Below are 11,560 nucleotides of genomic sequence, written 5' to 3'. Positions count from 1 at the left end.
CCCACTAAGGGCAAAACCAACGGGATGGCGTATCGCTGCAGAATGTTGTGATAGCCATGCTGGTTAAGTGAAGTCTAAATAAATCCCTGACAGTGTCACCAGCAAAGCAACCCCACACAATCACACCTCCTCCATGCTTCACAGTGGGAACCACACATGCAGAGATCATCCATTCACCTACTCTGCGTCTCACAAAGACACGGTGGTTGGAACCAAAAATCGCTAATTTCCAATGGTCTAATGTCCATTGCTCGTGTTTCTTGGCCCAAGCAAGTCTCTTCTTCTTATTGGTGTCCTTTAGTAGTGGTTTATTTATAGCAATTCGACCATGAAGGCCTGATTCATGCAGTCTCCTCTGAACAGATGTGTCTGTTACTTGAACTCTGTGAAGCATTTTTTTGGACTCCAATTTCTGAGGCTGGTAACTCTAATGAACTTATCCTCTGCAGCAGAGGTAACTCTGGGTCTTCCTTTCCTCATGAGAGCCAGTTTCATCATAGCGCTTTTGCGACTGCACTTGAAGATACGTTGAAGGTTCATGTCTTAAAGAAATGATGGACTGTCGTTTCTCTTTAATTATTTGAGTTGTTCTTGCCATAATATGGACTTGGTATTTTACCAAATAGGGCTATCTTATGTATACCACCCCTACCTTGTCACAACACAACTGATTGGCTCAAACGCTTTAAGAAGCTAAGAAATTCCACAAATTATCTTTTAACAGACCTGTTAATTGAAATAGATTCCAGGTGACTACCTCATGTAGCTGGTTGAGAGAATGCCAAGAGTGTTTAAAGTTGTCCTCAAGGCAAAGGGTGGCTACTTCTCAGAATCTTAAATATAAAATATATTTTGATTTGTTTAACACTTTTTTGGTTGCTACCTGATTCCATATGTGTTATTTTATATTTTTGATGTATTCACTATTATTCTACAATGTAGAAAATATAAAAAATAAAGAAAACCCTTGAATGAGTACTTGTGTCCAAACTTTTGACTTGTATTGTAAGTGCTGGCACAGCTTATACACTACGAAAGTGAAACTCACATTTTCACTGCCACTGACCTGCAACAATACCATAAAATAATCACTAGAGATTCATCATACGAATACATCTGTTGAATGAACAGGCTTTCCATTGAGTATAATATTATTATAATAATACAGTATTATTGGTTTGAATAGTTTTTTCCTCATGAGAACAGCCTTTCCTGAAGGCCCCTAGTGGTGTCACAATATAATATAATGTAGTTTGACCCTTTGTGATGAGGTGCCAGTTGGCTCCAGTCCCTACTTTCTCTTTCCCATCACATGTTATTCCATAGGGCCCGAGCATGATGAGCAGCAGATTGCTCAAAGTGTTCCCATATGATATAAAACGAGAGTGATCTCTGCAGAAAACCATCGGAAACAAGTCGTCTCTGTCTCCATCTTACTTCCTCAGTCATGTCTGCCTCTGAAACCTATTCATTCCATTCAAAACGGTCCTTTGGGTACCGAAATATCTATCCATTTATATCTATATCTGAGTCATAATGAAACAAAGAAGTAGGTTTGCATCAAGCTAATGCCACAGGAGAGAGCGAGAGAGAGAGAGAGACAGAGAGAGAGAGAGAGAGAGAGAGACAGACAGAGAGAGAGAGAGAGACAGTCAAAGAGAGACAGACAGAGAGAGAGACAGTCAAAGAGAGATAGACAGACAGAGAGACGGAGACCTCCTGCCAAGTGTATGACCATATTAGAGACACATATTTCCCTCAGATTACACAGATCCACAAAGAATTCTAAAACAAACCCAATGTTGATAAACTCCCATATCTACTGGGTGAAATGCCACAGTGTGCCATCACAGCAGCATGATTTGTGACCTGTTGTCACAAGAAAAAGGCAACCAGTGAAGAACAAACACCATTGTAAATACAACCCATATTTATGTTTATTTATTTTCCCTTCTGTACTTTAACCATTTGTACATCATTACAACACTGTATATATACATAATATGACATTTGAAATGTCTTTATTCTTTTGGAACTTCTTTGAGAGTAATGTTTACTGTTCATTTTTATTGTTAATTTCACTTTTGTTTATTATCTACTTTACTTTCTTTGGCAATGTTAACATATGTTTCCATGCCAATAAAGCCCCTTGAATTGAATTGACAGAGAGACAGAGAGAGAGACAGACAGAGACAGAGACAGAGAGAGAGAGAGAGAGAGAGAGACAGAGACAGCGAGACAGAGAGAGAGAGAGAGAGACAGACAGAGAGACAGAGAGACAGAGACAGACCGTGTGCTCACCCAGGACCATCAACAGATACCATACCTTGGTCAAATACAAATGTGAACTCTAGAATTAGAATCAGTCATTCTAATACTATGCCGTTCGCCAGCAATACAATACTGTCTCTCACTCCATAAACAGTGAGTATGTCTGGCATACCAACAAGATGCCAAGACATAAAGACCAATCTGGGGGATTTCTGCTTGTGACCTGCATGCTATGATTGTTTTTTTGTTTGTTATGTTTACGGTTGTCTTTTCCTGTAAAAGACGATGCTAAGAATTTCCCTTGGTCTTTGTTGGAAATCATTTCAGACTAAGGATGTCATCCCTTCCCACCATAAAGCAATCAGAGGGTTGTTTGAAGTGGCTTGGCTCAGGGTTATTGGGGGCTATTTGAATGGGAACTGGTTTGTCGTGCTGCCAATGTAGGGGGTAAATACATTGGGTAACAATACAGACAGACAGACGCTATCAATGAAAACCTTTATCAAGGATATGCTTGGTTCACTTCTATTCTACGTGCATACCTGAAGTGGTTTTTCCTGTGTTTGCGCTGATGAAATTCCCTGTACTGATACAGAAGAGATACAGATGTGTTCATGTGTTCACAGGTAGACTACAAGAAGAATAAAATAACACATGACCTGTTTCCTGTAAATCAGGTGATTCCATGACTCTATGCAGGCGTGACTAGACTCAACTGCATTTTTAGTCTTCGGTCCAAATGGAACACTAACCCCACTACACCTACTGTCTACGGCCTGCTCTCAATCACCTGAAGAAGGACATTCTGGGACAGAGCATTCTCGTTTAGACGCCAAACCCCCCACTGGTGTGGGTTTGGCGTTTTACATTGGTTGGATAACTATTTTCATGTTGCCTCTGCCAGGAGGCTGACACTTTGCTGCAAGTGGCTCGCTGTTCACCGTAATGGTCTTGATCAATTTGGTTCGGTTAGGGACCAACACTAACAAACACTGTTGACCTCCTAGGTCAAGAACATGTGATGCAGAGCCACGTGAAAGCTGTGACCGATTCACCTATGGGATTCAGGTGTGTGTGTGTCTGGATTCAGGTGTGTGTGTGTGTGGATTCAGGTGTGTGTGTGTGTGTGTGTGTGTGTGTGTGTGTGTGTGTGTGTGTGTGTGTGTGTGTGTGTGTGTGTGTGTGTGTGTGCACGTGCATGCCTGAAGTTAGCCTTCAGTAAGCCAAATCACCACATTCTTTGGTTAACCAAACATCCTGTGTAATGCTATAGCTGTACATTACCAGCTGCTGGAGGGATGATTAATGACCTCTTGACCAGGTGTATTCAACTCTTACCCTAAGAGGTCCGGAGCCTGCTGGTTTTCTGTTCTACCTGATAATTCATTGCAAAAGCAGTGGAACTGCCTTCGAGGTCCAGAGTTTTAATTTAGGGCTTTAGACCAATCAGCATCCTGACTGTTTGTGTCAGACTGTGTCAAACCTGTTACTACTATCTGTCTATGATGTAGGTCAGAAATGTCTTAATTTGTTCTCATGTGAGGCTTCCAGACCTGTGGTTATTGGGTAGTGGCAGCTTCCAGACCTGTGGTTATTGGGTAGTGGCAGCTTCCAGACCTGTGGTTATCGGGTAGTGGCAGCTTCCAGACCTGTGGTTATTGGGTAGTGGCAGCTTCCAGACCTGTGGTTATCGGGTAGTGGCAGCTTCCAGACCTGTGGTTATGGGGTAGTGGCAGCTTCCAGACCTATGGTTATTGGGTAGTGGCAGCTTCCAGACCTGTGGTTATCGGGTAGTGGCAGCTTCCAGACCTGTGGTTATGGGGTAGTGGCAGCTTCCAGACCTGTGGTTATGGGGTAGTGGCAGTTTCCAGCCCTGTGGTTATTGGGTAGTGGCAGTTTCCAGCCCTGTGGTTATTGGGTAGTGGCAGCTTCCAGACCTGTGGTTATGGGGTAGTGGCAGCTTCCAGACCTATGGTTATGGGGTAGTGGCAGCTTCTCCAGACCTGTGGTTATGGGGTAGTGGCAGTTTCCAGACCTGTGGTTATGGGGTAGTGGCAGCTTCCAGACCTATGGTTATGGGGTAGTGGCAGCTTCCAGACCTGTGGTTATTGGGTAGTGGCAGCTTCCAGCCCTTTGGTTATTGGGTAGTGGCAGCTTCCAGACCTGTGGTTATGGGGTAGTGGCAGCTTCCAGACCTGTGGTTATGGAGTAGTGGCAGCTTCAAGCCCTGTGGTTATGGGGTAGTGGCAGCTTCCAGACTTGTGGTTATTGGGTAGTGGCAGCTTCCAGACCTGTGGTTATTGGGTAGTGGCAGCTTCCAGACCTATGGTTATTGGGTAGTGGCAGCTTCCAGACCTATGGTTATTGGGTAGTGGCAGCTTCCAGACCTGTGGTTATGGGGTAGTGGCAGCTTCCAGATTTATGGTTATGGGGTAGTGGCAGCTTCCAGACCTATGGTTATGAGGAAGTGGCAGCTTCAAGCCCTATGGTTATGGGGTAGTGGCAGTTTCCAGCCCTATGGTTATGGGGTAGTGGCAGCTTCCAGACCTGTGGTTATTGGGTAGTGGCAGCTTCCAGACCTGTGGTTATTGGGTAGTGGCAGCTTCCAGACCTGTGGTTATGGGGTAGTGGCAGCTTCCAGACCTATGGTTATGGGGTAGTGGCAGCTTCCAGACCTGTGGTTATGGGGTAGTGGCAGCTTCCAGACCTGTGGTTATCGGGTAGTGGCAGCTTCCAGATTTATGGTTATGGGGTAGTGGCAGCTTCCAGATTTATGGTTATGGGGTAGTGGCAGCTTCCAGATTTATGGTTATGGGGTAGTGGCAGCTTCCAGACTTGTGGTTATTGGGTAGCGGCAGTTTCCAGACCTGTGGTTATGGGGTAGTGGCAGCTTCCAGACCTGTGGTTATTGGGTAGAGGCAGCTTCCAGACCTATGGTTATGGGGTAGTGGCAGTTTCCAGACCTGTGGTTATTGGGTAGTGGCAGCCGAGAAGTTATTATTTTGTTTTCCTTTCTTTTATCTCGCCCGAAATCAACAATCCTTTTTGTTTTTTAGTTGTAGTTTTTCCAGTCAAACGGCAATCCCCCACTTGGGTTTGCTGTACACCGACGAACAGGGTTGGAGAAATGTCTTTAGCTCTCCTATTGAGTAAAGATCAGCCAAAACACCTAGCTTAAACGTGTAGTGAAAAGTCTGTGATCAGTTCCGCTGGTCTCTTTGACCCCAAGCACGACAACCAGGGTTGAGGGCAAGTCAATTTAGGAAATGATATGTCTCAATGTGGAGTGTTAACTAGTCTGGAGGGGGGGGTCTCAGTGTGGTGTGTTAACTAGTCTGGAGGGGGGGGTCTCAGTGTGGTGTGTTAACTAGTCTGGAGGGGGGGGGTCTCAGTGTGGTGTGTTATCTAGTCTGGGGGGTCTCAGAGTGGTGTGTTAACTAGTCTGGGGGGGGTCTCACTGTGGTGTGTTAACTAGTCTGGAGGGGGGGGTCTCAGTGTGGTGTGTTAACTAGTCTGGGGGGGCTCAGTGTGGTGTGTTAACTAGTCTGGAGGGGTCTCAGTGTGGTGTGTTAACTAGTCTGGGGGGTCTCAGTGTGGTGTGTTAACTAGTCTGGGGTGGGTCTCAGTGTGGTGTGTTAACTAGTCTGGGGTGGGTCTCAGTGTGGTGTGTTAACTAGTCTGGGGTGGGTCTCAGTGTGGTGTGTTAACTAGTCTGGGGTGGTCTCAGTGTGGTGTGTTAACTAGTCTGGAGGGGGGGTCTCAGTGTGGTGTGTTAACTAGTCTGGGGGGGGGTCTCAGTGTGGTGTGTTAACTAGTCTGGGGTGGGTCTCAGTGTGGTGTGTTAACTAGTCTGGGGTGGTCTCAGTGTGGTGTGTTAACTAGTCTGGAGGGGGGGGTCTCAGTGTGGTGTGTTAACTAGTCTGGAGGGGGGGGGTCTCAATGTGGTGTGTTAACTGGTCTGGAGGGGGGAGTCTCAGTGTGGTGTGTTAACTAGTCTGGAGGGGGGGGTTCAGTGTGGTGTGTTAACTAGTCTGGAGGGGTCTCAGTGTGGTGTGTTAACTAGTCTGGAGGGGGGGGTCTCAGTGTGGTGTGTTAACTAGTCTGGATGGGGGGGTTTCAGTGTGGTGTGTTAACTAGTCTGGAGGGGGGGGCTCAGTGTGGTGTGTTAACTAGTCTGGGGGGGTCTCAGTGTGGTGTGTTAAGTAGTCTGGGTGGGTCTCAGTGTGGTGTGTTAACTAGTCTGGAAGGGGGGGGGTTCAGTGTGGTGTGTTAACTGGTCTGGAGGGGGGGGGTCTCAGTGTGGTGTGTTAACTAGTCTGGAGGGGGGGTCTCAGTGTGGAGTGTTAACTAGTCTGGAGGGGGGGGTCTCAGTGTGGTGTGTTAACTAGTCTGGGGGGTCTCAGTGTGGTGTGTTAAGTAGTCTGGGGTGGGTCTCAGTGTCGTGTGTTAACTAGTCTGGGGGGGTCTCAGTGTGGTATGTTAACTAGTCTGGAGGGGGGGGTCTCAGTGTGGTGTGTTAACTAGTCTGGAGGGGGGAGTCTCAGTGTGGTGTGTTAACTAGTCTGGGGGGTCTCAGTGTGGTGTGTTAACTAGTCTGGAGGGGGGTCTCAGTGTGGTGTGTTAACTGGTCTGGGGGGGTCTCAGTGTGGTGTGTTAAGTAGTCTGGGGTGGGTCTCAGTGTGGTGTGTTAACTAGTCTGGGGGGGTCTCAGTGTGGTGTGTTAACTAGTCTGGAGGGGGGGGGTCTCAGTGTGGTGTGTTAACTGGTCTGGAGGGGCGGTCTCAGTGTGGTGTGTTAACTAGTCTGGAGGGGGGGAGTCTCAGTGTGGTGTGTTAACTAGTCTGGGGGGTCTCAGTGTGGTGTGTTAACTAGTCTGGAGGGGGGGTTCAGTGTGGTGTGTTAACTAGTCTGGAGGGGGGGTCTCAGTGTGGTGTGTTAACTAGTTTGGAGGAGGTCTCAGTGTGGAGTGTTAACTAGTCTGGGTGGGTCTCAGTGTGGTGTGTTAACTAGTCTGGAGAGGGGGGGTTTCAGTGTGGTGTGTTAACTGGTCTGGAGGGGGGGTCTCAGTGTGGTGTGTTAACTAGTCTGGAGGGGGGGGTCTCAGTGTGGTGTGTTAACTAGTCTGGAGGGGGTCTCAGTGTGGTGTGTTAACTAGTCTGGAGGGGGGGTCTCAGTGTGGTGTGTTAACTAGTCTGGTGGGGGGGGTTTCAGTGTGGTGTGTTAACTAGTCTGGAGGGGGGGGCTCAGTGTGGTGTGTTAACTAGTCTGGGGGGTCTCAGTGTGGTGTGTTAAGTAGTCTGGGTGGGTCTCAGTGTGGTGTGTTAACTAGTCTGGAAGGGGGGGGTTCAGTGTGGTGTGTTAACTGGTCTGGAGGGGGGGTCTCAGTGTGGTGTGTTAACTAGTCTGGAGGGGGGGGTCTCAGTGTGGTGTGTTAACTAGTCTGGAGGGGGGGGTCTCAGTGTGGTGTGTTAACTAGTCTGGGGGGGTCTCAGTGTGGTGTGTTAAGTAGTCTGGGGTGGGTCTCAGTGTGGTGTGTTAACTAGTCTGGGGGGTCTCAGTGTGGTGTGTTAACTAGTCTGGGGGGGGGTCTCAGTGTGGTGTGTTAACTAGTCTGGAGGGGGGGTCTCAGTGTGGTGTGTTAACTGGTCTGGGGGGGTCTCAGTGTGGTGTGTTAACTAGTCTGGGGTGGGTCTCAGTGTGGTGTGTTAACTAGTCTGGGGGGGTCTCAGTGTGGTATGTTAACTAGTCTGGAGGGGGGGTCTCAGTGTGGTGTGTTAACTGGTCTGGAGGGGCGGTCTCAGTGTGGTGTGTTAACTAGTCTGGAGGGGGGAGTCTCAGTGTGGTGTGTTAACTAGTCTGGGGGGGTCTCAGTGTGGTGTGTTAACTAGTCTGGAGGGGGGGGGTCTCAGTGTGGTGTGTTAACTAGTCTGGAGGGGTGGGTCTCAGTGTGGTGTGTTAACTAGTCTGGAGGAGGTCTCAGTGTGGAGTGTTAACTAGTCTGGGTGGGTCTCAGTGTGGTGTGTTAACTAGTCTGGAGGGGGGGGTCTCAGTGTGGTGTGTTAACTGGTCTGGAGGGGGGGGGTCTCAGTGTGGAGTGTTAACTAGTCTGGAGGGGGGGGTCTCAGTGTGGTGTGTTAACTAGTCTGGAGGGGGGGTCTCAGTGTGGTGTGTTAACTAGTCTGGGGGGGGGGGTCTCAGTGTGGTGTGTTAACTAGTCTGGGGGGGGGTCTCAGTGTGGTGTGTTAAGTAGTCTGGGGTGGGTCTCAGTGTGGTGTGTTAACTAGTCTGGGGGGGTCTCAGTGTGGTGTGTTAACTAGTCTGGAGGGGGAGTCTCAGTGTGGTGTGTTAACTAGTCTGGGGGGTCTCAGTGTGGTGTGTTAACTAGTCTGAAGGGGGGGTCACAGTGTGGAGTGTTAACTAGTCTGGAGGGGGGGTCTCAGTGTGGTGTGTTAACTAGTCTGGGGGGGTCTCAGTGTGGTGTGTTAACTAGTCCGGGTGGGTCTCAGTGTGGTGTGTTAACTAGTCTGGGGGTGTCTCAGTGTGGTGTGTTAACTAGTCTGGTGGGGGGTCTCAGTGTCGTGTGTTAACTAGTCTGGTGGGGGGCCTCAGTGTGGTGTGTTAACTAGTCTGGGGTGGGTCTCAGTGTGGTGTGTTAACTAGTCTGGGGGGGGTCTCAGTGTGGTGTATTAACTAGTCTGGGGGGGGCCTCAGTGTGGTGTGGTAACTAGTCTGGTGGGGGTCTCAGTGTGGTGTGTTAACTAGTCTGGAGGGGGGGTCTCAATGTGGTGTGTTAACTGGTCTGGAGGGGGGGTCTCAGTGTGGTGTGTTAACTAGTCTGGAGGGTGGGGTTCAGTGTGGTGTGTTAACTAGTCTGGGGGGGTCTCATTGTGGTGTGTTAACTAGTCTGGAGGGGGGGTCTCAATGTGGTGTGTTAACTAGTCTGGAGGGTTCATGTTTTTAACTAGTCTGGGGGGGTCTCATTGTGGTGTGTTAACTAGTCTGGGGGGGTCTCAGTGTGGTGTGGCTGGTACCTACCTAGTACACTTATGTAGAATGACCCCTTTCATACCTAGAACACTAATGAAGAAAGACTGGTACATACCTAGTACACTGATGTACAAGGACTGGTACCTACCTAGTACACTGATGTACAAGCACTGGTACATACCTAGAACACTAATGAAGAAAGACTGGTCGATCAGTTTGTTGCCCTCTGGATCCACCAGGTTGAACTTGAAGGAGACGCTCCCTCCTTTCTCTCCCTTCTCATGACTGTACTCCAAAAGACCTGCAACACACACACACACACACACACACACACACACACACACACACACACACACACACACACACACACACACACACACACACACACACACACACACACACACACACACACCCGCACAGTATAACTTTGCATGGATGATTGAACATCTCATTTGATAAGAAATATAAATAAATACATTTAAAAAAAAAATGTACTTAAAGGTTTATTTTAACAGATACTGTAGACGTGCAATGCTCTGTCACTGTTAAAGAGGCGGACGAGACAGATTGACCGTTAAGTAAATGGAGAGAAAGTCTCAGAAGGAAAAAAGTATGAGAGAGAGAAAGAAAGGAGCGAGAGAAGATGAAGAAAGTTAAGGTTACGCCTGAGGTGAATTTACAGCACGAAGGCGGAGACTTTCACTTTGTTCCAAGTCAGAGTGAAAGTGAAAGAGACCTGTATAAATATACCTGTAGTACCAGGCAGCGTCCTCACTCTCTCTCAGCTTCACACACCTGAACAACCTGCCTGAATCACACCACTCTCAGCAGCAACATGACATCTCAAGTGGCAGCACTTCTCTTCGTCGCGACAGTGTGCTTGGGCTATGCATCAGGTAATACACACACACACACACACACACACACACACACACACACACACACACACACACACACACACACACACACACACACACACACACACAGAAGTATTCCGTTCTGTGATTGATTTCGAAACTGGTGCTAGACTTGGGAATCTATAAATAGAGCCTGGTCTGTGTCTGACTAGGATAATACTATATCGACTTCCACCCAGACGAATTCAGTGTGAAATATATCTTAAACACTTCAGATGTCAATGGCTACATGACCTCCTTGAGGAAGTGCAGCTCTTCCAGAGACAGTTTATATCTGTAAAAGGGTTTTACCCAGATCCATTAAACATGTGTTTGGTCTTTAATGAGTTTTCTGGTAAATTATGTTATTTCTCATTCAGCGAGGGTCACTCACTTTGATCTCTGTCTCTCCATTTTGTTCCGTCTCTCTCTCTCTCTCTCTCTCTCTCTCTCTCTCTCTCTCTCTCTCAGCATTCTCTGAGGTACCCGTGGACTGCTGTCTCCTCACCACTGAGACACGTTTCCCTCGCCACTTCAAGATGGTCTCCTACCTCCTGCAGACGACAGAGAAAGGCTGTGACATCGATGCCACTGTGTGAGTGTCTTCCTCTTTAAGACAAATTACTTCTCTTCCACCTGATACTCAGGCTGAATAAAACATTTATAAACATGATACGACACACGTTATAACCATACAAGAACACGATTCCAAGTGTAGTACAATCCCTAGGTTTAGAAACAACATTACTTACAGTTAAGGCAAGTTTCCGGTGTTGTCTTACACTCCTAAGCAGTTTGGAGGCCTGCCAGATTCTGCTCCCCATCAGCGGCTCACTGATCTCCTTACGTGGTCCCTGGAGCACTTTTTGGCAACCACTTAGTCTGATATCACTCTGAACCTTAACGATTGTCAACTTCTGATCTGTTCCCTCCAGGTTCATCACTAAGACAGGGGTGAGACTGTGCACGCCCCATCCCACAAGGAGCAAGTGGGTGGCAGACTACATCAAACGTCTGGAGCGAACTATCTCCCTCCGGACAGCTGACACACTTCAGCAGTAAAGGAGGTAAGCATTTACTGTACCAACGAGAGAAATATGTACAAAACTTTTCAAGATTGATTTATTCCTGAGTGTGTTTCTACATCAGACTTTATTATTTGCTTTCTGTTCTTGTCTCTTTCCCCTAGGCTCATATTTTGGCTAAATGATATAGTTGTTTTAATGTTCTGCAATGTTTTCATTCACAGCTTTCCCCTTAAAGCTGCTCTGTAGAACTCCATATCCTGTTTGTTAAGAGTTCTTATCCCTTGTGCCTGTCTTCCACACAGGATGAAAACAGCAGAGTGAGACCAGAAGAGGAATGAAGGAGAGGATTGGAGGAGAGGAATGGAGGAAGATATTCGA

General features: G+C 47.5%; 1 protein-coding gene across 1 annotated transcript; it reads left to right on the top strand.

Annotated features, from left to right (window-relative positions):
- Positions 1 to 9,851: 9,851 nt before the first annotated feature.
- Positions 9,852 to 11,222, top strand: LOC106570886 (C-C motif chemokine 4). The gene is made up of 3 exons (XM_045695367.1): positions 9,852 to 10,154; positions 10,626 to 10,749; positions 11,090 to 11,222. Exons 1-3 carry the CDS (start codon positions 10,094 to 10,096, stop codon positions 11,214 to 11,216), a joined length of 312 nt encoding a protein of 103 aa, XP_045551323.1. The 5' UTR covers positions 9,852 to 10,093; the 3' UTR covers positions 11,217 to 11,222.
- The last annotated feature ends 338 nt before the right edge of the window (positions 11,223 to 11,560 follow it).

This window comes from Salmo salar, chromosome ssa15, assembly GCF_905237065.1.
Source record: "Salmo salar chromosome ssa15, Ssal_v3.1, whole genome shotgun sequence".
NCBI lineage: Eukaryota > Metazoa > Chordata > Actinopteri > Salmoniformes > Salmonidae > Salmo > Salmo salar.
Note: the sequence above shows the minus strand (reverse complement) of the source record. Positions and strands in the feature narration are given on the sequence as shown.

What these genes read in the sequence shown, in the direction of transcription:
- LOC106570886 (XM_045695367.1), top strand. Translation starts at nt 10,094, where the DNA reads ATGACATCTCAAGTGGCAGCACTTCTCTTCGTCGCGACAGTGTGCTTG. An exon ending in GTGCTTGGGCTATGCATCAG is followed by an intron (nt 10,155 to 10,625) that starts GTAATACACACA and finishes TCTCTCTCTCAG; the next exon opens with CATTCTCTGAGGTACCCGTG. An exon ending in TGTGACATCGATGCCACTGT is followed by an intron (nt 10,750 to 11,089) that starts GTGAGTGTCTTC and finishes TGTTCCCTCCAG; the next exon opens with GTTCATCACTAAGACAGGGG.